This window comes from Centrocercus urophasianus, unplaced genomic scaffold, assembly GCF_019232065.1.
Source record: "Centrocercus urophasianus isolate 14NV4802_14NV808 unplaced genomic scaffold, USGS_Curo_1.0 seq_12, whole genome shotgun sequence".
Taxonomy (NCBI): Eukaryota; Metazoa; Chordata; class Aves; order Galliformes; family Phasianidae; genus Centrocercus; species Centrocercus urophasianus.
Window position 1 is genome coordinate 22,198,115 of NW_024884364.1, and position 24,318 is coordinate 22,222,432.

The 24,318-nt window shown below is 41.5% G+C and overlaps 2 protein-coding genes across 7 annotated transcripts in view; both read right to left on the minus strand.

The window, feature by feature from the left end:
* LOC122155904 (SAM domain-containing protein SAMSN-1-like) overlaps positions 1 to 9,952 on the minus strand; it is a 193,033-nt gene extending 183,081 nt beyond the window's left edge. For both annotated transcript variants that reach the window (XM_042810248.1, XM_042810246.1), the window contains exon 1: positions 9,938 to 9,952. The gene's annotated coding sequence lies outside the window, so the exon portion shown is untranslated. The remainder of the gene's footprint in view (positions 1 to 9,937) is intronic.
* Positions 9,953 to 14,975: 5,023 nt separating this feature from the next.
* NRIP1 (nuclear receptor interacting protein 1) overlaps positions 14,976 to 24,318 on the minus strand; it is a 69,594-nt gene continuing 60,251 nt past the window's right edge. For all 5 annotated transcript variants that reach the window (XM_042809557.1, XM_042809552.1, XM_042809556.1 and 2 more), the window contains one exon: positions 14,976 to 23,930. In XM_042809557.1, the coding sequence (XP_042665491.1) occupies positions 20,089 to 23,556 (3,468 nt within the window). In that variant the 5' untranslated portion in view covers positions 23,557 to 23,930 and the 3' untranslated portion in view covers positions 14,976 to 20,088. The remainder of the gene's footprint in view (positions 23,931 to 24,318) is intronic.

The following is a 24,318-nucleotide window of genomic DNA, read 5'->3' on the forward strand; positions in this document are numbered from 1 at the left end:
CCGTGTCTGACCTGGTCAGAGCAGCAGCATGACCCAGCTGGAGCTGTGTACTGGTACATTCGGTGCCAGGGCATGAGTGTGTGAAATGGCTTGACATAATCCAAGTGAGTCCAAAATAAATTCCACACGCTCTTGCCAGAGTTGACAGAACACGGATCAGGAAGCACAAGACTACTTGTTACTAATCACAAAACACAACAGATATGCTGCACATTTTTAAAAAACACATTCAAAAGGCAGGTTTTAAAAGTCCCTGTTCTTCATCTTGGCTCACATCGTTTCTTCTCCTGCCTTAGAACTTAAAAATGATGTCAGTGGAATGTGCATGTCCTACAAGAACATTTCACCTATCTCCCAGTGCACTCTGACACCACCACCAAATGCACTGCTGGTGCCTTGCAGCAGGAAAGATGCTGCAAAGGTCCACCTGACAGCCATTATTTGCCACAGCCCTGCAGCTGCCCAGACCAGGCCTGTCCCACCACTCCCTATGGAGCTCCTGCAGTCATCAGGCTGATGCAGCAGGCTGAGATCTGGCTGTGTGATACTTCAGGATGCAGCTGTTGGAGTCTGGCTGCTAGATAATGTTGTCTATACCCAAAACAACTTGTCACAATGGCTTTGCTTGTATGTATACTTAAATGAACCATTTCACAGAAGAGAATACTGGAAATTTAGTGACAGCAATGACTCAGCCAGGTTCATGGCAACTTGACAAGACCAACACTCTACCTCAACAGTGCCAGCTCCTGTGCTTCCATCTACACTTGAAGAAGTACTCAGAGAGGGGTAAAGCACTGGCACAGGCTGCCCAGGGAAGCGGTGGATGCCCCATCCCTGGAGATGTTCAAGGCCAGGTTGGATGGGGTCCCGAGCAGCCTGATCTAGGGGTTGGCTGCTCATGGCAGGGATTGGGAGCTCAATAATCTCTAAGATCCCTTCCCAACTAGGCCATTCTATGGTTCTATGATTCTATAGTAAGCAGAAGTTAATGTTCTCCTCAATTGAAATTCCTCTCCTAATAAAACTCCTCATTGTCTCCAGTGTCTCAGCTGCAAAAGGCAGCACGGCAGTAGTGTTACACCAAATGCAAATCATTCCTGCACGGAAGCCCCATTTTTATTTTTTATTTTTAATTAGGAGCATAAAAAAAAGCTTCTTCAGAGACCTCAGGATTTGAAAAATGCACAGGTTGTGAACGCTCACTCCTTGCCCCCACAAACACATAGTTTCTCAGAAGGGTTGCATGGAGAAGAGGGCTGAGTGGACTGAGCCACAAGTGAACTGATGTATACAGTGTAATGCACATGATGATGTATACGATGCAAATTATATATGATTAAATGTACTGAATTTAAATACACAGGTTCAAAACCCTCCTTTCACAAGGGACTACTGCATATCTCTGGAACAACACAGACCTCAGTTGTGCTCAGGCTCTAAAATGTGCCCAAGCCCAGCTACACACAAGCACTAAGAAACTACTTATGAGCATGTCTGAGACCCAAATTTCATAGCCTTCATAGTGGCTGTATGGCCTTATGCCTACTTCTTTAGTTTTTGTTGATAAGAATCAATGACAATCGAGTGTATCAAATCATTTCTTGCTTACAGCACCATGCTTTAGTTCAGTATAAAAAAATAAGACAGAGAAGGCTTAATGCTCAGCATGCTTTCCTCCATTTGAGGCAGTAACAGCTGGCATTAAAATCCACAGAAGGAATTCAGGATAACAACGTACATTAAAAAAAAAAAAAAAGAGAGAGAGAATTATAAAACAGATGGAGATTCACAAGCATGGCTGAATTTGGAGTTGTCATGGTACCAGTGCCACTGCGTGTGAATCATGGTAACATTCGATCACACTGAACAGCCCCAACAGTTTTGCCTGCACACAAAGCGACAAAACCCTGGAACAAATTATTTTGTGTCTTTAAGGAACTCAGCTTTCACTCCAAACTCGCAGTCTGGATTCAAAGTTTAAAGAGCAGCAAGATTTTGGATAAATTGGTAATTTTCTGCAAGTTAGGCCTAACTTTACACCACCGTGGTGTAAGAGAGTTACAACACTGCAACCTGTCGATAAAGTCAGAACCATGAGAACCACCACAGCTCTTCTCATAGCATCAGTCCTCACACAACAGAACCCTGACTGTAATCAATGCTTTTATTACCACGAGGCCTTTTGTACTCTGAAGAGAACCACGTTACCATAGCATGGATAATGCATCACTATCCTATTAAACATATTTTGCAAAACTTTGCTTGAATATGTAGGGTAAGCTTTGCTCCCTTTATTGCAATGCTCCTAATAATAGTGTGCAGCCAAGTGTAAAAGATCTTCTGTCTTCTCAATTAACAGACTATTAAGCTTTCCCCTAAGAGTAATAAACTCCTGTAATCTGGCAGGGACAGCAGTCCACAGATGCAATTTTTCTCCCCAAGTGCAGCACTGTGTTTCCAGATCTGTGTAGGTTGTTCTAAACAGATTTTGCTGAGGAGAAACATAGAAGATATATTTACATTAACTAGCGTGTTAAGCAGGTGAAAAGTCATCTGGCATACAATTAAATCTAAACTGTTTCAAAACATTTCCTTTCAGCAAGTATTCCTGCATCTTTTACTCATAAAACATGAATACTGATTAGAGACTGTCCCTCTACATCTTACGTTTTTCTACTTGGGGCCACAGAGATTCTGAGCGTCCCTGGAAAATGTGAAACAAGCCTGTGAGAGACAGCTGGTAAAAGCATGTTTTTTTGTCAAGATGGTTAATTTCACTGAATTAATACAATACCTGAAGAACAACATGCAATTTACCCAAATTTGTATAGGATCATGCAATCATTAAGATTGGAAAAGACCATTAGGATCATCTAGTCCCAAACATCATATCTGAATGCAATCTAAAGGCCAGAAGGGGTTCTTAGGTCAGTTAAGAAAGAACAAAAAAAATTTTCCTGAAATATATGGCCTGAAGACCTGCAGAAAAACCATCCTCCCCCTTTTCTCTGTTTGTTGTAGTGAACAACAAGGCTCATCTGCTACCTGTAGCTGCTTGGCTCCACTGTACGTGAGCAGATGCAGTGAGCACACTGTGCTATAGAAGGAAAGAAGGCATGTATAGGTCCATTCACAAGTTATACAGATGCTAAGGTCATCTACTTCATCAGGCTCTGTGTAAAACCATGGTCAGCTTGAAAGCCTGCCAACAACTGTGTCAGCTGCATTTTGTCATTTTCTTGTTCCTTGCAACCAGAAATTATGAAAATTCCCCAAAATTCACTGGTAGAAAGTGAATTACTTTTATTTTATTATCTCATTACTTTTTTTTCCATTTGCAGCAATAAGATGGCAGTGTCAGCACTAAGCAAAACCTAGCCTTCGGTTACAGTGCAGGGACCACCCACACACCAGACGACACATCTCTGCTAGCTAAAAGCAGCAGACTATATACAAAGGTAGCACTGAGGGACTTGGAGTCAGCTTGCTTCATGTAGCCTTTCCTGATTTTACCTCGCTACTGTTCATTTTTCAGATCCAGATGACATTCACTTCTCTGCTAAACTCTCAAGGCCAATATGTAAAGCTCTGCGTACTGCTCTGCCTGCCTATCTGTGCAAATACCTAAATACCCTAGTTGTGAGTTGGCCTGGGCACAAGAAGCATTTCCAAGAACATAGACCTTTTATCCAATACATATTTTAGAACTATTTATGTACTGAAGAAAGTGTTTTGTTCTCCTCTCTCAACAATCTTCAGTTTTTTTCTCCATGTTTATGCCTGAGTTCAGTGGATGTTTATTCGAGTGATTACTAGGGAACCCCACAGTGAAAGGCCCCTTTTCGAATCACCTCCATGGCATAGACTATAGATAAGCATTCTTGTTTCAAGTTAACATTCAACATCCCTCCTCTAGAAATAAGGAATGCCAGTACTTGGGTAGTGAATTTACCATTCAAATGAATCTTTCTCCTTCTTTATTTGTACTTTATTTACAATTTACCAAATTTCAGAAGATATTGAAAGTTGAGAATGAGCTGAGAATGAACTCCTGAGAATCGTCTCAGCATCACCTATAAACAGTGTTTCTTGACTAGCTCCAAGGCAAGGTCAGTTATTTTGTAGTTCCACACATGCGTATTTTCCCCTCTTCCCCTTTCACCTTCTCTTTTCTTCTGCTGCCTTCAAAAATCACCCACAGATCCTGCCATACGCCTTTTCTCACCAGTTCAACCTGCTTCCCCTTTGCCCTCCTCTCCCTGACAGCCACTTCAGATGGGAAGTCATCTTTCTCCAGTGTCAGGGATAAAATCCACCCCACGCAGAGGAACTGGTGCCAGGTCCACTTCAGTCTTCCAAAGAATTTCACCTCAGATGACTTCCCCCCTCCTCCTCTGAACTTATTCCTTTCACAATACTTTTCAACAATTACCTCAGCCAGATTCCTTTGCTACTGCTAACTTGTACCAGCACTTAATGTACTTTATATGCTTCCAATGTTGCTTCTGAGTTTGTAATAGGCTGCGAATTCCTTGAAGCATGTCTCGTTATATCTTGCATAGCTCCAATCACTCTGTATTTAACAAAAAATGGCCACTCTACAAGAATGCTCATTGTATACCCCTGCTGTTTTAAATATCAGCCCTTGCACTGTCAGCTTCCTCCTTTTTCCCTTTGTCTACATGAGTCATTGTACCAGTCTTCTGCATGTGCTGTATGGACACATGTTCACTCACATTGCTCTCCACAGAAAGAAACATTGAAGTAATTCTGTGTACTGAAATTTCTTATTTAGCAAATAAATGCAAGCATTTTGGATTAACTGGAGACACATTTAGCCAAATTTAGAGATTTTCTTCTTTTTTATTCTTCCTAGGAAAGTTTCCCCACCCTATGTTATCAGAAAGCACAAAAGCACTGACTGTGTCATTTAACAAAACCTATTCTAGACAGAAGGCCCCATGTTTAACATGCCCTTCTGTAGATATAAGAAATGTATGGCAGATAATAAACAAACAGTGTGCTAAAAATACACTGAAATCTTGAGCGCTGGAACTAAGCCTAAGTGAAAGAGCTTTATGCTGGGGAAAACACAGTAAGGTGTAGCCCAGCTGAGAAAAAAGAGACATAAAGCTCCCACAAGCTGATAAAATCACAATAGGGCTCTTTCACTGCTGCAAGGTCTTATTTGCTTGTCCAAGCCTATTAGGGGTTATATCTGCAATGCAGCCGCATGCCTAGGGTCAGCTTCCTTGGGTTTCAGGTAAAAATCACTGCTGCTACCCTGCTTCCGCCTCAGTTACTCTCTCAGTTACTGAACATTTTCTTTATCCTCACTAGCTTTTAAATTTGCTCATTTAGTGCCTTGTAATTGGCTTGTATTTCCAAAATATTTTTCTTGCCTGCACATTTTAACCTACTTTACTCCAGGATCCCGGGTGAGATGACCAAAACAAGGGAAGGGTTGCAGAGTGCAGTTTAAATAAGTGCTGCAGAGACAGGAAGCAAAAGAGACAGGAGCTGTGGAGTTTGCCCTGTGCTCTGTGATCCTTCACTTGCAAAGACATTTCTGACAGGTTACCAGAGCACAGCATTTCCATCATGTCTAGGGATTTTCCCAACCAGAAAGAATCTTCACATTTAGGTATTCTGTGCAATAGGACCAAATCACAAGCTGTGCATTCTAACACAACAAAACTTGATATAGGGCAATTGATATCCTCTTGTTTATCTTAGGTCCACGTATAGATATTCCACTAGCACTAAACTCTCCTTAAAACAAGGAAAAATCTTTTTAGGCCTGCTTAACAGAGAACTCTCGACGACCAGATGTCCACCTGAAATCTTATGAAGACCTACAGTCAACCACAACACAAACCTGTGAGTTGTGAATCAGTTTGGTGACTGTCCTTCCTCTCCTTGTGAAGATAGTGGCAGGTAATACTGCCAGTCGTGCCAGGGTTCAAACTCAGCCTGATTTACATTACTCCTCTTTATTTCCCAATACTGTAGCAAGAACTACCCAGCTACCCAGCAACCCCTGCTTACGGCAGAAAGACTGCAGTGATGGCTGTTGACCTTGAGAAAAGAGTGATGTAGCAGCTGTCATTTCTGCTACTGAAAAATAGTAAATAGGGATTTTGGTTTTTACAGGAGCTGTATCTTTTTGACTCTGTAACATCCTTGCTCAGAAGCTATGGCAAGGCATCCTGGTATCACATCATTTATCCTGCAGCTCCATTTTACCCTGGACTTTTTCAGCAAGCCCAACCCTGGCATCATTCCCTCAAGGCTCAGGATGCTACCATCTACTCAGCTGGCACTGTGGACTTTCCACCATACCAAGCAGCAGTAGCCAGAGGAACTCATCTATTGTGGCCCCTTCTTGGTGCCTCATTTACACCCTGCCAGATCCCAGATGAGACCTACCACAACAGGAATTTGCATGACATCTAAAACAGACACAGAACATCTTTACAAATGCTCCTTCTTTGACCAAGATACTGCTCTAATCGTCTCCTGGTTCTGACAGCTTTCTTGACAGAAGTTGAGGCTTTTTTCTTCACTACCTTCTGACTGGGGTGCTCACTCCAGAGACTGGATTTATCCCCACATGTGCCATTCTTGTTTATCCAGTTCTCTTCCTCATGGCTCCCAGTCCAGAAAAACCTAACAGTGCACCAAGAAGAGGTACACAGAATCCTCTGGTTTCCTGCAAAGAATGGTCCACACTGCAGGTAGTCACATCCCACATCAAAACAAACAGCTCCAGAGCAATCATGTTTGCTTTGGGCTAACTGGGCACATGCTCAGAGAGTGGCACCTGGCACAGCTTTGCCTTTTATGCAGGGTAACATGAACATAGTGGATGTCTGGAAGCCAGCTGCTACTTCTGCATGCTATGCTGTGTTTGTACTGCCAAAAATCTCCGTATCCCCTTGGTCCAAACTGAGAGATACTAGAACTGAACTAGGCAGAAATGCATACAGTGCTTGGTATCCCACATCATTCCAATGGCAATGAGCAGCATGCAGCCGGGTCAGAGGAGGCTTCTGTTCCAAGCAGGAGGTTCCTGGTCTTGTTCAGGAGACATTTTGCATGCAGAGCTGTGGCACATTACAGACATAGTTTGAAATCAAACGGGATGATGAGCCGACTTTTCTAGCATAAGCACAGCATCAGTGTTTACGTAAGAAGAACAAAGATGACAAGGAGATGGCAATAATGCCTTTCTTACCAAAGTGAATGAAGTTTTCAAGTGCTAAGCAGATGTGGGAGAACAATAATGAAAAAAAACAAATCCGCGGAAGTCACTGGGTATAAAAAGAAAAGTCATCTATTTATGTAACTGGGATTTATCCTTAGACCTTTGATGAAAGCTTGAAAGATTCAGCACAATAGCTGCTGTCCGCTTCTACACCATTATTCCTTTTGCTTTTAAATTAATAACTGCAAACCTATGCCATGAAGAAATCTGGGATGGCTCTTGGGCTGTTCACATTTTTCAGGAGAGGATTTCAGTGCTTTCTTGATCCCTTAGCATCTGCCAAGGCTTTGTGAGCAGCGAGTGGCAGCCAGCAGCCTGCAGCTCTCTGCGTCACCTCTCGTACACACGGCAGCACCTGGCCCACGGGGAGCCACCACTGCCTGCACCGCTGCTGTGTCCTCTGGGAAGCAGGTGGTGGCACAGCACAGGAGCAGGCCATGGGCAGCCAGCCCGTCTGTGCTGAGGACACGTTCAAAGAAAAACAAGAAGTGACTCCCTCTTTCTCCTTCTTCATAGCCCTACTCTTATTCCATCCGTGTACTTGTACCTTTTATTCTGTGTCACTTTTAACTCTTAAATCCCAACATTTTTGGTGGAAAAAAATAAAAAGTGCTGTCACTTGCACTTTGCTTCTTTCTGCCACAGTAAGCAGCGCTCTAAAGGAAAGATACTGGGAGTAGATGTTGTTACAGGTCATCACCTTTCTTAGTGCACAGGAATTACACAGTGCCTTGGGTGGATGCTGTCAGTAGGAAAAAGCAGGATGCAATACTCAGCACAGTAATACTGTAGTACCTTAGACAAGTGCATATTTCAAAGCAGGTTTTTGTCTAAAAATATCTATACTTTTTCCCCTTGCCTTTTCTGCCATTCATAAGTGATGACTGGGCGACTGGATAGTTTAAAAATAAGATAAAAGGACTGAAAATAGTAGGGAAGAGGAAGGGAAAAAATAGCATGAAAGTTAACATTTGGTAGTATGAGAAAAAGAATTACTACATGCAGAGATTAGCTAAACTATTTTCTTTCAGAGTTTCAAGCCTACTTTCAGACCAACCAAACAGCCTTTTGTATTTCTGTACAACGAAATAGAAGGCAAAACCAAATTTGTGTTTTCTACCAGGAAGTAAGTAAAAAGCTTCCATATGTTTTAATACGTAAGCAGTGAAACTGGACTACAAATAGTTTATTCCTATGGCACGAATAGATACTTTAATAGAGGCTTTTGTTTCCTGGATTCTTGCTTCAGATGCTGATTAAGATTTCCACCCTGCAACCACACCGATGGGGTGTGGGATTTGAACATAAAAGGCCCTTGAGAATAACATCGTTATGGCTTGCTAACCTCTTTCCTCTCCTTCTTCCCCCTCTCCTTGCATTAACAGTGGCCCATGAGACAACTAGCTGCTGCTTTGCCACAGCACACACATACAGGACAATTCTGTAGACACATTCAAGCACTGTTGTAGTGCACAGCAAGTGAAACAACACGGACTTCCCGTGTGACCAAAGGCAAATCACATGCAGAGCTAACTGTAAGGCATGTGAAACTTACACAGATTTCTTAAAAAAGGGTTATTTTTTTCTTCAAAGCCAAATATGAATTAAACATTTTGGGGAAAAAAAAAGTTGCAATATTCTAATGGCCAAAGTATTGGCGGAACTTCCTTCCTTCAGGAACTCTTGGGAAAGCTTCTCCCAAGTTACAGAACAAGCACCAGAACAAGCAGCTCCAAAATAGCTTCACCTCTTATTGTCCCCCTTGGTACTGGCAGTGAGACTTAGATGTGGGTTCCAGTCTGGCAGAGCTTGTAAAAAAAATGGTATTTTGCTGGCATTACGAACGTGTAGACAAAGAAGTGATGGCAACAGAATGGAGGTGTCAGTGTCCCACAGCTGTTTTGCAGTTTCTCCTGGAAATCTGTCCTCAAGGACAAGGGAAAGGAGCAGGGCTGGCAGATCTTTAAGGACTCTTTCCTTAGGCCAAAAGAGCTCTCATCCTCAGGTGAAGGATGCCATGAAAGGAAGGCAAAAGTCTGGTACGGCTAAATTGCAGCTTGCTGGTCAAACTAGAGAGCAGGAAGAAAACACACAAGCAGTGGAACCAGGGACAGGTAACCTGGGAGAAGTATAGTGATGTTGCTAAACTGTATAGGGATGGGGTCAGGAAGATCAAGGCCCAGCAGGAACTGGACTTGACAAGAGATGCAAAGAAGAAAGGCTTCTATAGGTACATCAAACAGAAAAGGAAAGTCCAGAAACCAGACAACCAGAAAAGAAGGCCGTACCCCCCCCAGTGAGCAACACAGACAGGTCAGTAACAACAAAGAGAAGGCTGACATATCAACAACTTCTCTGCCTCAGTCTTCAACAGCAACTGTTCTACGCACAGTCCTCGAGTGGATGGTTAAGAAGGTGGGAACTGGGGGTGCAGTGCACTGTAAGTGAAGATCAGGTTCATGGCCACCTGAGGAACCTGAACATCCATAAGTGTACAGATCTTGATGAGATGCATCCCAGAGTCCTAAAGGAACTGGGTGACATAGTCGTCAAGCCAATCTTGATGGTATTTGAAAAGTTATGGTGACCAGGTGAGATCTCCCCAAAAAAGGCAATAACACGATCATTTTTAAGAAAGTAGAAAAGATGACCCACAGAACTACTTACCTGTCAGCGTCACCCACGTTCCAGCAAAGTGCATGGATCAGATCCTCCTGGAAGCTATAACACAGCAAATGAAAGAGAGGGAGGTGATATGGAATAACCAACACAGCTTCACCAAGAGCAGGTCCTACCTGACCAACATAGTGGCTTTCTATGATGGCATAACTATGTCCCTGTACAAGTGAAGAACCACTGATGTCATCTGTCTGGACTTTAGTTAAGGCCTTTGACATATAACCCAACAACATCCTTCTCTCCCAAATTGGAAAGACGTGGATTTGATGGGTAAACTGTTTGATGGATGAGGAACTGGTTGAGATCATACTCAGAAATGGCTCAAGGTCCAGACAGAGATCAGTGACAAGTGGTGTCCCACAGGGGTTGGTACTGGCACCAGTGCTCTTTAACATCTCTTTAACATCTCAATCTCTTTAACATCAGTGATATGAACAGTGGGATCGAGTGTACTCTCAGCTTGGTACATCCCAGCTTGTGGATGATACCAAGCTCTGTGGTGTGGCTGACATGGCTGAGGGACAGGATTCGACCCAGAGAGACTAAGACAGGCTCCTGCCCAGGTGAATCTCATGAGATTCAACAAATCCAAGTGTGAGTTCTTGCACTTGGGTTGTGGCAACCCATGCTATCAGTTCAAGCTTGGCAATGTAAAGATGGAGCACTGCCCTGCTGAAAAGGTCTTGGGGGTACTGGTGGATGGGAAGCCGGACATGAGCCAGCAATGTGCCCTCACAGCCTGGAAAGCCAACTGTATCCTAGGCTTCCTCAAAAGAGGCATGGCCAGCAGATCAAGGGAGGCGATCCTGCCCCTCTGCTCTGTGCTGGTGAAACCTCACATGGAGTACTGTATCTGGATGTGGAGTTCTCAGTACAGGAGAGACATAGACCTGTTGGAATGCATCCAGACGAGGGGTCACAAAAATGCTCCAAGGGACAGAACACCTTTATGAGATCAAGCTGAGAGAGCTGGGGCTGTTCAGTCTTGAGAAGGTTCTGAGGTGATCTGATAACGACCTCTCACAATCTAAAGGAGGGGCTGTCATGATAGGACAAGGGGAAATCGTTTAAAAGAGAGGAGATTTAGATTGAGCATAAATAATAAGTCTTTTACAATAAGGTTGGTAAGACACTGGAACAGGATGCTCAGAGAGATGGTGGATGCCCCATCCTCGGAAACATCCAAGGTCAGGCTGGACAGGGCTCTGAGCAACCCGATTTAGCTGTAGGCGTCCCTGTTCATTGAATAGGAGTTGGACTAAAGAGCCTTTAAAGGTCCCTTCCAACTCAAGTAATTCTACGATTCTACGATAAGTTCTAAATTACCTTGAGGTCTGAACAGAAATTTTCAGTTTCTTAGCATCCAAAGGTCTAACTTAAAAAATAACACCAGCTTCAGTAAAGGCTGGGGGGATAGAGCCCCATCTAGCTTAGAGAGTAGGACAGGGAGCTATTTCTCCATGTCTCCAAAGGAAGAGATGCACCAAAAGCACACGCTGAGTTTGTGGTAAAAGTGGCAGGCATCAAACTTATCTAAAGGGTACAGCAGCAAACTAATAATGCTTGTTTTGTATTCAGTTACATTCTGAGTAGGTTAATCAGAAAAGTAATCTGGAAAAAATGAAAAATCTCTTTATTTGTTAAGAGAAGCAGCCCTTAAAAAGCAAGCTGTGTGAGCTCAGATCAGCATATGCTCCTTCACTAGCTGCATTGATATCTACCAGCAGAAAGGATTTTTATGCCCTGAGTCTGTGCCATGCTCCCTCTCAGATACTCTGCTAATCAAAAGAAAATAAAATCCTATTGACGATTATCACCTGCATGTCTTAGCCATTGCTCAAGGCGCATATTAAGTCCCTACAGACATTCCCACAGGTGCGTTACACGTCTCTAACGTGCTGAGCAGCACTATACAGAAAAATATTTTCATAATATTCTTCAGTTTCAAAAATCCCATGTTTCTTGATAATGTTTAAGGTCAATCAAGAACCATTTGCTTCACTTTTATTTGTAAATGTCTATTTGTATTACCACCACACAAGGTGTTTCTGCTGATACAGGCTTCCACAACACAGAGGCCTGCATATGATCTACTGTCTGAGTCATAGAATCACCAAGCTTGGAAAAGACCTCCCAGATTGTCCAGTTCAACCATCCACCTACCACCAATATTTCACCCACTAAACCATATTCTTTAGTACCACTCGACAAGCGTTTCTTGAACACTTCCAGGGACAGTAACGTAACCATCACCTTGTTCAGCCCATTCCAGGTCCTGGCCACTCTTTTAGAGAAGAAATTTTTCCTAATATCTAACCTGAACCTTCCCTGGCACAACTTGAGACTATTCCTTCTAGTTTAATGGGAGAAGAAGCTGATCCCCCACCTCACCACAACCTCCTTTCAGTACCTGTAGATAGCAATAACGTCTCCCCTGAGCCCCTTCTTTTCCAGAATCTCTCAGCCAGCCTCTCTCAATCCCAGTTCCCTCAGGTGCTCCTCATAAGGCCTGTGCTCCAGACCCCTCACCAGTTTCACTGCCCTTCTCTGGACATGCTCCCTGGCTTTCTTGTAGTGAGGAGACCATAACTGAACACAGTACTCGAGGTGCAGCCTCACCAGTGCTGAGCACAGAGGTATGATCACTTCCCTGCTTCTGCTGGCAGCACTATTTCTGATACAACCCAGGATGCCATAGGCCTTCTTCGCCACCTGGGCACACTGCTGGCTCACGCTTAGCTGAGCACCAACCAACCCAGGTCCTTTTCTTCTGCACAGTCATCCAGTCACTCTACCCCAAGCCTGTAGTGTTGCCTGGGGTTGTTACGGGCAAAGCACAGGATCCAGCACCTGGACTTATTGAACTCCAGCACCCATCCTTAGTGCCCACAATGCGAGTTTCACTGAGGAGCATTAGATAGGACTACTAAGTCCTGTGCAAGCAGGTTGCTACTTTTTTCCCCTCATTTTTAAATCTCTGAAGTAAAAACTTTCATTTCTTTATCCAGAGGCTGCTTTGTGATAAATTGTCAACATCACATGCACCCTTTGTGCATTCAAAGATCAAGAAGACTGCACAATCATGGGGCTGCCTGCAAAGAGTTCACTGATGGTATGAGGCATTTCTGAGCAGTTCATTATGAATCACTAAGCAAATGTTGTGAATGTTCACTTGAGTGAGATTCCTCTTAGAATATTTACACCCATTCACCATTCTCATCACTCCAAAGGCTGTTTAACATACCATACGTTCAGCTCCACAGGCCTGTTTGTTCTGGTAGACATAAAACAAGGTTTATGTGGTGTTAACAGTACATCCTGAATAAACATATTGAAATTACAAGAGCCTGAACTCATCCAGAGTAATGGAAAAAAAAAAGAAAAAAAGAAAAAAAAAAAAGGTGATACTCAGGTGCCCCAAGGAAACTGCCCTAGGACATCTTCATAAGAAATAGACATGTTGTTTTTATTTGATTGGCAGAATCAAAATTAAATGAAGCCAGCGAGGACACATGTATTTCAGAACTTACTTCCCAGCTGCACTGCTATTAGAAGACTAGATTGGCTCCTTAGGAATACTGCATTTTGATGTGGCTGTATTTTGGCTTAGCCATTCATCTCTGAAATAGGTGCAAGGCTACTCACAGAGAGGCTAAGCAGAAGATAAGTGTAAGGATCTTTTCACTCCAAAGCACAGCTGAATATCCCTGGTGGCATTATAAGTAGGTTCATGTATATCCTGAGTTAGAAGGGACCCACAGAGATCATCAAGTTAAACTGGCTGCATGCAGGACCACTTCCAAAATCAACCCTATGTCTAAGAGCACTGTCTAAACACTTCTTGAACTCCAGCAGGCCTGGTGCTGTGGCCACTTCCCGCATACTTTAAGACGACACATCCAAACAGATCCTAAAGACTATCTGAATCCTATTCCACCTCTGATACCAATGAATCAAAATGCTCAGCCACATACCTCATGGAAACTTACCTGAATTCTATGGAGTTAGAATTTTTAGATTAAATTTACAAATTACCAGATTGCCAGAAAGCTCCCAAAGAATCCAATGCATATTTGTCTCTGTCTGAAGAGATGAGAAAGCAAAGGATGATCTGTGAAAATCACTGTTATTGTTCTCTACGATAGTTATGACCCAACTGCTTGCTTGCAACTATACAACTCTGGACAGTGTGCCTACGTATCCTCAAATAAAAATTCTCTGGAGAAACACCACTTACATCAATGTTGCAACCTACCAAATGTGCTAGAGTCATAACCCAACTCAAAAGCAGCACTATATGACACAAGTACACTGCTGAATCTGTGTACAGTCTTCACATACAAGTTATGTTTATTTTTCTATGTTCGCTTAAGAACTGAAGATTAACACAAATGAAAAGTCCTGTCTGTGATGTGGGCCAAAGCAGATTTTAATTGGACAGCACACCTTTTCTGCCCTGCCCAGGCAATCTGAAGAAGTTTCAACATTTGCTTAAACAAATTTTCACATGAAAATTCTCATTTAAAGGTTCCCAGTTTATGTTTGCTGATTTCAGGTTAATAAAGAGAACGGCATCTGGATAAAACATAATAGAGCACTTTGTAAAGTAAAGCTCCTAATCTGATTTAACAGCTTCATTTCCAACTCCACGGATGTGTTTCCAGTCAGTGGCCTTGCTGAGAAGTGTGCCCCCCTAAGTATCTTGAGATATGTTTGTTGTCATAGAATCATAGAATCACCAAGGTTGGAAAAGACCTAAAAGATCACCCAGTCCAACCGTTCACCTATTCCCAATAGCTCCCACTAAACCATGTCCCTCAACACAACATCCAGTCTTTCCTTGAACACCCCCAGGGTCGGTGACTCCACCACCTCCCTGGGCAGTCCGTTCCAGTGCCTGACCACCCTTTCTGAAAAGTAATACTTCCTCATGTCATAAATGTGTTAATAGCACTGATGCAAAGAGCCCAGTAGCACTCTGATAACAACGTGACCCATGAAATAAAGCAGATTTTAAAACCATCGAGACAATGCATTTTTCTCATTTATTCAAATCTTCTGCAGGAAGTAAACACTGAAAGATTTAAAAAAACTTCACACTGCAGTATGTACAGTTTTGTGACATCACATGAGGAAATTAATTTCTAATAAAAAAATGAGACCAGTTAGATAAATTACTGAAAACACATCACAATAAAATTGGTTGTGGTAAAATCCCAAATTCTTATGTATGACAATGAAAATCAATATTCCTTTGTTTTACAGCAACGGAATAGTCCCGGTACAATACCTCAGTTACTCAGAATGGAATCCTGAACTTACATGACTGATTACAGTTGTATGAGTACTTCATGTTTTAAAAGTAGGTTTGCGTTTATTTTATTTTTTTTTCCCAGACCCTTTTGATTTGAAGCACATTCTTTCACAAAGCTAAAATACCACAGCAGAAGTCATGTCCAGAAGTGGAATACTGTTGTGTTTTGAACTGACCTGACTTGTTAAGACATTTTTGCCAACGCACAGATGCACAGGGTCCCCCATGCACTTTTCATGCAGCAGGTAATCACAACTTTAAATAAAAGTATTTTTCTATACATTCTTCCAGACTTGCAACTGTATACATACATGCAAAAGTTTTTAAACCTATGTGATCATATTTACACTTATACATGGAATATACATAACAAAAAAGATTAAAAGGTTTTGTTTTTTTCTTTTTCCTTTGCATTAGAACAATACAAAATATGTATTTTTCATTAAGGAAACCACTATTTACATCACCTTTTAAAAACCAATTTCAACATATTATAGGTGTAACAAGTCAATCTATTTACATTATATATAAATATATATAATATATACTTACCAGCTTACTCCTCTGTAAGATGTGGCAGAGAACAAACTGGTAATATCATGTCACTGACGTCAATGAGAGCTGTAATACTTTCACCAACATTTAACAGGGTAAATTTAAACCACTCATTTCTTTCCTTTAAAAAGATTCGTAAATTAAAAATTTAAAAACATTACTAAGAGCAAATGGCTAAGAAAAGTGAAAGTTATGGCTGAATTCCCTTTTGATCTTACAATGGTTATAAACTTCTCAAACTGCGCTGACAGGTTAAGTGGTATCAGTGCAGAAGCCCTCTAGCAACACAGCTCTGATTCTGTGATCGTGTGTCACCTTCCTGTCATTTCCTCACGTTTGGCAGCGGAGATGTTGGAAATCTGGTTCTCTCGGTCCCTTACACTTCCCTCTGGAAACGAAAGGCATAACTGCACGGCAATCACAAGTCAAATGCCAAATCTGCCCAGCCTGAGTGCTACACTAACACAGCGGATGAAGCGGCCTGTAGGTCCAACCTCGAGCAAGGCATGGGGCACTTGGCAACCCAGCTGCTGCCGCTGCAGCTGTTCTGAGTTACAGAATGTTAAAGTTGATTCTGGTACAAGTCCCAAGGGGATGCAGCTACAACTTTAAGTAGCGTGCACATTCCTAACTCGCTTCGTCACTGCTCCATGAGGTGGAGGCAGCTTTCCCCCAGCAGTCTCATCCATTTCCAGATGCAGTGTCATCTCCTCCCTTGCCCGACGGTGAGCTCACATGGCTGCACCTAACAGTCCTGCACCTACACAGCTGCTGCTGCCTGTCTCTGACACAGCCCTGATCCTCTTCAAACCCACAGTCTGAAGACCTAGCTGAAATATCACCCTTCTGAGCTAGCACACACCTATCTTTGAAGACTCCACTCTCCCAGGCTGAGGGAGCATTTCGGGGACAGCTGAAACACGTATCCTAGCAGTAAATATCTACTGAACCAAGGAGATTGGTGTTGCTGAGGTCACCGAGCATTACGCAGCGGATGTCCTTGGTTTCTCACTCATCCCACAAGGACTGGGGGAAATCAAGGATCTTTTGAGTTGCCTGGAAAAATGTGGTCAAACCTAACTGATCGTTCTGCTGGTGCAGCAAAGCCAACTCCCATATCTCCCTTTTTTGGTGGAACAACTGAGAGGGAAAACTCCCCAAGCACGACAATGAGGACGCCTTTTAACTCACCCATCCCATGCTGTAAGATAAAAAATGATGGAAAAGTCTTCAGTCCTCAGGTTTAAAGGCTGTAAGTGTGGATGGGGCAGATTTTGAAAAAGAACTCTCTTCCCTAGGGAGCAGTAACATCAGTGGCACTGGAGGACTGAACATAAAAGACTGTTGCCCTCTTAGCAGCTAACTGGAGAGCAGCATTAAGTTAGCAGGCCCTTTCCTCTCAAGGGCCTCATCTTTATGCTGTATACTGCTTTCAGATTGTAATGTCCACAACAGGCAAGATTCTTTTACGAACTTCGTGACCTGAAATTAAATTCCTGTGTTTTATAATTTACTGACATCTGTGAGAATTGCAATACCCTTCCATTAACTCCATTTAAAAGAAAGCTAAATCATTAACTGGTCAAACTTAACATTTTAACTTAAATGTTTTATAAAACTTTAAAAACTAAATGTTCGAAAGTATATATTACAACAATAGACTACCATAGAATAAATACATAGGTAAGCACGCTCCTAGACTCCAACGTTACTTTTCATTATGGTTAGTTAGGCTTTTTCTTCTACTTTTCATCAGAACTTCGTTTTACAAAACACATTCATCCATTCACGTCCACTAAAGCCGCATTTTTCTGAGGAGCCCTTCAAGTAAATTATAGCCCTGTATTTACTCTGGGGATCATCTATTATTCTCTATTGTATATATTTCCTAGCTATTTACATGTTGTTTCAAGAAAAATAATCAATTAAGACTTTAAGAGACATTTAACGGCTGGAACAAACACCATCTTTTTTAAAATATTTCTGTTGGGTTGACTCATACAAAAAGAATTCATTTCTACTGTCAATGCAAAATATACTTTTATCTCGTTAATGATTACTCTAGGAGACATTTGAATAGTCATCGGGCCACTTATAAATGCAAATATTAAAGACAAAATTTATTTCTGTATTATACTTCAGACAATGACATTTAGAATGATATTAGATTTGCGTGAAGGTTTTAAAATATAAATCTTCTTTCTACAGCCCATTAATATATTACGCTTCACCCAAATAACATAAAAATATATCTTTAAGTTGCTCTGTTACTTCTCATATAAACCAGGGGGAATGTTTTATACTGGATACTGCTAAACATTTGTGTTCCCTAAGAGAAGGTACCCACAGGAGGCCTCACAGAATTGTGGTGCATTTTCCAGCTGTCAGACAGAACTCCCTTTCAGCAGAGACTGCAATACAAAGAAGGGACCCCAAGCAGTGGGCAGAGGAGAAGGGGACAACTGCTTGCTCTCTCTGCCTAAGTAAGCCAGAAGGCTTGGGAAAGGGTCTCTGCAACAAAAGCAGAAAGGAAAAGAGCAAAATGTCCTATCACTCATCTCTGCAAACATGAGCTGAAAAGAAGAAACAGCAGTTTTGTCATGTCATCAGCTCTCCTTGGTGAAAATGGTCAATATTAAAACACAAGAGTGGCTTTCATTATCTGTGCAAACCAACTGCTAAGCTGTTTTCTGATAACACAGGGAATTAGAAATGATATTGAAAGCTACAGAGAACATTTTTCCAGGGGAGTAAAAAGTTCAGCCAAACTATTAATGTGCATAATTTAGAGGAGCCAGATTTCGTCCTCTTCCTCTCCCATGAGTAGTAAGGGCTCCAAATGGAGTTAACACTGACAGCGTTAATAGTGCTGCTTGGCACTTCCCCAGTCAGCAATTCTTCTAAGGTGTCTCAGCTTTGACCACAATTTTCAGTTACTCCCATCTCAGACTGATATTGCCAGATGTTACAAATCACAGCACAGGTGGGGATTGAGGAAAAGGGCAGAGGAGGATTTCTGAGACATATCCCACTATCCATTACAAAACATGACAAAACCACAATTTTATCCTCAGTGCAACCTGAAAAATTATTCTGAAACCAGATTTTCTGCAGAGAAAAGGCAGTGCATTGAACCATGCATCAGCAGTTCAGAGAGTAATAAATATTGGCAGAATATGGATTCTCTCCCCTAGTCATAGGAAGAGGCCAACATGTTTTTAATGAAAAATTCTATTCTGTACTCAAGTGGAAGTCTGATGTGCTGCTTGAGCACAGCTGGCATTCTCTTGTGCAGGAAGCAACAATCTGACTATCCGGCTCACAAACTATCCACCATTTTCCTCACCAAATCTATGTGCTATGCTTGATGAAACACAGTACTCCAAGAGGCATTTTGACTTTCCCTTTTCAAGGAGGGAAGTGACAGGAATGTACCGACAGAAGACTGATCTGATACTTGCACGATATACGAAAATTTGCTTTTTATACAAAAACCCAGAACAAACCCTTAATTGTAGCTAGTAACTCATAACAATGGCTAAGGATTCTGAGGAAGGCCTTTGTCAAAAGCAGGGCAAGGAAGAAAAACAGATTTTACACCACTATTCTGTCAGGACCATAAACAAGATTTAAAAATAACAATAAAAACTTTGGAAGCACTAAAAATTACATTTCAGTGCAATTCAATTAATTAACACTGACATGGGTTTTTCCAACACGATGAATTAATACCTTGGACGGACTGCTCCATTTCTTTTAAAGTTATTCATAAAATTTCACAAAGCATATTAAACATTCCAAGAAAAGTACACTGTCTCTATGCTCAGGCTTCCAAAAAAATAAGGATTATTTTACAAGAAAGGGAGGAAACGCAGCATTACCACCACCTAGGCTGTACTCTTACACTTTATGTTATACCAAAGACTTGCAAATCCAAGTAAGACTCTGATCAAAGAGTACTCATAACTGAATTTGATGCATACAGAAATGTCTTGTACAAATTACAACCTTTCTAATTTCCTCGTGACAATCTATAGTAAAGCAAATTTTATCTACATGTATTTTAAATAACATCACCATAAAAATAAAAAGTTTATCAAATGAAAACGTGTTTCAATTAGACCATGCTTTTCTAAAATCATGCTCAATTTGTACAGTAGTCAAGTTCATATTCTTTTTTTTTTAATGTTCTTTTTTTTCTCTTTTTTTTTCTTTTTTTTAAACAAAGACTCAAAACCACAGATTGTAAACTCCTTGACGAGGCTCTAGTTTATTCTGGCTCTTTTTTGATTGTTAGCACTTTTTCCAGAAGTCCATGCACTTCTCCATTCACACCATGTTGATGAGAGGTCTTACTTCCCATGTGGTTGCTGTAAGAGCTTCTCAAGTTACTAAAAGGAGTTTTAAGCTCTCCATCAGATGCCATCTCCTCTTTGATTGTAACACGAGTCGAACTATCGGTAAATGATGGTTCGTTCCAAATTTCTTTGTCATGTGCTTCTTGGCTGCTAATAGAGTTGCCGCCTTTCTGTAACATGTAGTACAAGATCGGATTGGTTTTGGTCAGTCTCGGAGAGTCTTTTTCATAATCATTCTTGTCCATACCTGTGATCACCCATCTAATGGGACCTTTCTCACTGGGCATGGGACACACACTGAACTGGTCAGGTTCAAGTCTCCCCAAATGTTCAGGGAAGGGGGAACTGGCAGGACTTTTTACCGGATACTGAAATGTTCTGTGATCTACACAATTGCTCTGTTGCACAGGACTTCCCATTAACGCATTTACTGAAGAAATGCTGAATTCGGGTTTATTAATTGTTGCATTGCTTTTGTTTCCTTTTTTCTTGCCCTCAGTTAGTAAGTTATTCCTATGTTGTGACAGGTCTCTCTCACAGTTTTCTGAGAGAAGCAGCTGTTTCAACACATTAAAGCCTTTACTATCTCTAGACCAACTCCTATTATCACTTTCATTATTTGAACCATGACTTACAGCATATTTAAATTCTGAATCACTTCTGCTGAATTTCAGTTCTTGCTGGTTTAGCAAAGGCCCATACAGTGCCTCTGTAGGAGAAACATGATTGTTTGCAGCATGAGACACATTAGTTTTCATCTTTTTTAACGGACTTTCCAAAGGCTCAGCGTGAAGCTTCCTTTTCTTCGGTACTGTGCAAAGATTCTTTGATTCCAGGTGTGTCAGGTCACTATTTTGGTGACTTCTGTCCAGCTCATCTGCAGGGTAACTATCTTGATTCTGTGTCAGCAATCTACTTAGCAATCCATTTTTGGAAAAAGAAAAATCTTGAGGTGAAAGAGGCTCAGACTTCATCTCCTCAGATGCTGGAGAAGCAGCTGTGTTTCTCTGTAGCGAATGAACAAATCCTTGAAATTTGTTACCCTTGCACTCTCTTATTTGTTGTGCATTTGAATTATAAGGGACATTTGATTCTTCAGATGGTTCAGTTTTTATTTTCACTGTCAATATTTGCTCACTCAAAGCCTTATCTCTCTGTTCCTGAGAACTTTCATCTCTTAAAAGCACCCTCTCTTTCTTTTCATTTTTACCTTTATTGGGAGTTCCTAGAAGCAGCTGAAGGACAGTACGCCTTTCAAGGAGATTTTCTATTTCCGAGCCTGGAAGTCCTTGTTCAGTGGGTACAGGCTGACAACTTAATATTTTGTTATTTTCTTCGTGCGTACTTAATTTGTTTGTAAGCAGAGGGCTGTTCAATCTATCAATCAAGCCTACAGGTTTATCTGTGTTCCCCACTAGCAGATGTTTGCCAGATCTTTGTTCTTCACTTGACATGGAAGTCTGCATACCACACTGAGCAAGATTCTGCAACAGTTTGCTGGCACTGAAAGCCGAAGAGTTTTGTGGACTGTCATTTCTGCTCAGCTTAGCTCCTTGAATTTCTTTGCTTTTTGAAAGATCTATCAAATGTTTAGATGCAGGATTCACCAGCCTGTCTGGCTGGATGCTGCAGGCATACGGTGGTGAGCTACGTTTGATGGCTAACGATTGGTGAGAGAGATTTATAGGAGAGTCTGCTTTTGCAGAAGCAAGCAAAGGCGGAGTGTTTAGTGGAGTCATTCGATTTGCATTGGGACTGTCAGTAACAGGAGTCCTTTTACCAGTCTGTACAGTGAATTTTGCCACATCAGCAGCACTGTGTGGTCCCTGAGGCTCATTACTTTTGTCTGCTTTTTCTTCGCTCTTATGCCCAAGTAACAGCTGAAGTAGTGTTACTTTCTGATGGGGGTTCAGCTTAGAAGCCTTCGGAGTGTCTTTGTCTTCCTTGTTCTCCGGACACGAAACTTTTGGATCCCAGCTATGAAGCAAGGACTGAGTCAGGTTATCCAGTGATGCAGGTGGACCTGCGTCTGGTTTGTCTGTCCTCTGTTTAAAAGATAAGTCTATAGGAAGACAGTTAGAATGGGAGCTATCGTCATCACTGCTGTCATCTGTAAAACTAGGATTGTTGTCTGAATACTCATCAATAGTTGTTGGTGTGCTGCTCTCCTCAAAAATGCTGGCTCTCTCACTCTGTTCATGCCCTTTTAACTGTTTGGTGGTATTCTGGCTTTTCAGGAGATGTAAGAGCAAACTGTTGCTGGGAGATGTTTTTACATTATTCCTTTCCAAGTTATTTTTGAATCCCACATTTTTGGGTGGTGAATGTGTGACTCCCACTGAACTCTGAAATGTTGCCATATTGCTTTTGCTAGATACCATTTTGGTTGATGATCCGGCTTGACCATTGAGATGGCTTGTCATTCCTTTTGCTAAACTGAACTGGCCAATATCTTTTTGAGCACTTTCTTGTAATCTGGCCATAGCTGCAAGTCTCTCACTTGCTATTTGATTTGCATTTTGTGCTTTTAAAGCATGTTCCCTGGAGTACTGCTGCAAGTGAGCTTCACTTGAAAGGAGTAAAGCTAGTTGGCTGCATGCTACGCTGGGCTTCGGTGAAGCAGCAGGACTAGATCGCTTCTCTACCATGCTTGCCACAGCTTGTAATCTTGCAGCACATGACAGTGGTTCATTTATTACTTTAGGTCCACTCTGCACTGCATGAGGAGATTCTATAAACCTCTCTTTGGGCAGGTTCTTTGTTATGTCAGGCAGGCTGTTGTCCAACTTCTGATCCTTTGCTTTGCTCTTCTTCAGTAGAGTCTTCAGGTGACTGGATGCAACACCATAGCACCGTAAATCCTTCTCCACCTGTAAAGAATCATGGCTAAGGGAATAGCCTTGCTCCTTAAGGCTCTGTCTAATCTGCTGTGACAGAGCAACACTCTGAAGCCTAGAGCTGAATGACTGAAGCAAAGAGGCAAGTAATGTGCTATCCTGTTTGCCTTTAGGCACATTTTCAACCATGCCAGCTAACAAAGCTTCCTTTTTTCCATCTAAATCCACAATGGAATCAGACAACCGCCTTCTCTTTGCTGCATTCCAATCTTCAGAAGACTGCAACAGCCTTGCTTTTTTGAGGTGCAACATGCCAGATCCCTGATATGTACTTGTGTTAAGAACTGGACCATTACTTTGACAGCTGGGAAATATATTTCCAGAAATCTTAAAGTTTTGATCCTCTCCACTATGCCCAGTAGACTTTTTGTCAACTGTAGTACCTGAGCCTCCTGCTGCTTGATGCATTAGTAATCCCTCTAGGTAAGTTAGAACAACAGAATCCTGGTGCATCTCAGAGCCAAGCTCTTCTCCATGAGTCATGTTCAATAAAAGTATCCAAAAGGGCTCTGTTTCTATTCACTTCAAAGAGTAGTTTGCTGCAGCTGAATTGAGATGCAGAGTTAATAAATAATAGATAGATGTCTACAGCGTTTTCTCACAAACTTTCAGAAACAACACAGTCACATTCCAGGCAGGTTTCTTCCAGTGTATCTTGTTTGATAAACCAGATTTTCAATCATGTCCCTGTGTTGATATATAGAATATTTACGATATTTACGAAGGATGTCTAGGAAGAACGCTCAAAACACACTTCTAAGGTAGGAAAGTTCCATCATGTATTTGCTTTCTTCAGCTTTCTCCAGGAAGCTAGTTTGATTTCCATCTTTTTCCATCTCCATCAAGCAATAGAATACCTAAGTGGAAAAAAAACAAAACAAAACAAAAAAAAACAGTGGTCAAGAAAAAGAATTAGGGTAAGATCTAAATAAACTGAGATTTTTTTTCCACATACTGTTCTAAAGAGATTCAAGATGTATAAGCAATAATCACACTCCAGAAGAAATAATTGAGTAATGCAATGAGTCTGTGGCACCTAATTTGAAGAACTCTAAAAATGATTCTGAGACAGAAAGCATTAGGTAAAATCTAAGCTAAAGTGAACTATTCTAAGTGTAGCTACAAGAAATGATCATTGAATTCCTCTGTTCTACAGCTCAAAATAAGAACTAGCAACCATGAAAGAAAAATCAAAATACTGCTCAGAAAAGTTTACACTGGATTCTACCTCACAGTTTCATCAAT